This window comes from Bison bison, unplaced genomic scaffold (genome assembly GCF_000754665.1).
Source record: "Bison bison bison isolate TAMUID 2011002044 unplaced genomic scaffold, Bison_UMD1.0 scf7180017864526, whole genome shotgun sequence".
NCBI lineage: Eukaryota > Metazoa > Chordata > Mammalia > Artiodactyla > Bovidae > Bison > Bison bison.
The window spans coordinates 2215525-2216328 of record NW_011495077.1 but is presented as its reverse complement, the minus strand read 5'-3'; the positions used below and the strand labels follow the sequence as shown (position 1 = coordinate 2216328).

General features: G+C 70.6%; 1 protein-coding gene across 1 annotated transcript in view; it reads left to right on the top strand.

The window, feature by feature from the left end:
- JPH4 (junctophilin 4) overlaps positions 1–804 on the top strand; it is a 34909-nt gene that overhangs the window by 28740 nt on the left and 5365 nt on the right. The window contains 3 exon segments of the mRNA XM_010831414.1: positions 6–220; positions 222–386; positions 388–608. Of these exon segments, the coding sequence (XP_010829716.1) occupies positions 6–220; positions 222–386; positions 388–608 (601 nt within the window).

Below are 804 nucleotides of genomic sequence, written 5' to 3'. Positions count from 1 at the left end.
CGAAGGAGGCAGCCCGGCCTCTGGCTCCCGGGGAGGCTTCGTGCTGGCCGGGCCCGGGGACGGTGACGGCGCGTCCTCCCGAAAGCGCACCCCCGCGGCCGGCGGGTTCTTCCGCCGCTCGCTACTGCTCAGCGGGCTCCGGGCGGGCGGGCGCCGAAGCTCCTTGGGCAGCAAGCGGGGCTCCCTGCGCAGCGAGGTGAGCAGCGAGGTGGGCAGCACCGGGACCCCCGGGCTCCGAGGCCAGCGGGCCCCCGGCCCCAGCGCCGCCTGCCCTCATCGAGGGCTCGGCCACTGAGGTGTATGCGGGTGAATGGCGCGCCGACCGGCGCAGCGGCTACGGCGTGAGCCAGCGCTCCAACGGGCTACGCTACGAGGGCGAGTGGCTGGGGCAACCGGCGGCACGGCCAAAGGCGCACCACCCGCCCCGACGGCTCCCGCGAGGAGGGCAAGTACAAGCGCAACCGGCTAGTGCACGGGGGGCGCGTGCGCAGCCTCCTCCCTCTGGCCCTTCGCCGGGGCAAAGTCAAGGAGAAGTTGGACAGGGCGGTCGAGGGTGCTCGTCGAGCCGTGAGTGCTGCCCGCCAGCGCCAGGAGATCGCCGCTGCCAGGTGGGCACCCACTGCAGAGCCCGAAGCTGGGTTAAGGGGAGAATGTACGCCGTGGATACGGAAGGGTTGGGGGGGGGGGCGGTGGGCGTTGCTTAAAGGGGGACCAAGACCCAAGGCCTAGGACCTAGCAGTTGTAGCCCTGGGAATTTGTTGTGTTTATATCTGAGGCTACAGGTGGACTTAGGTGTAACTGTGG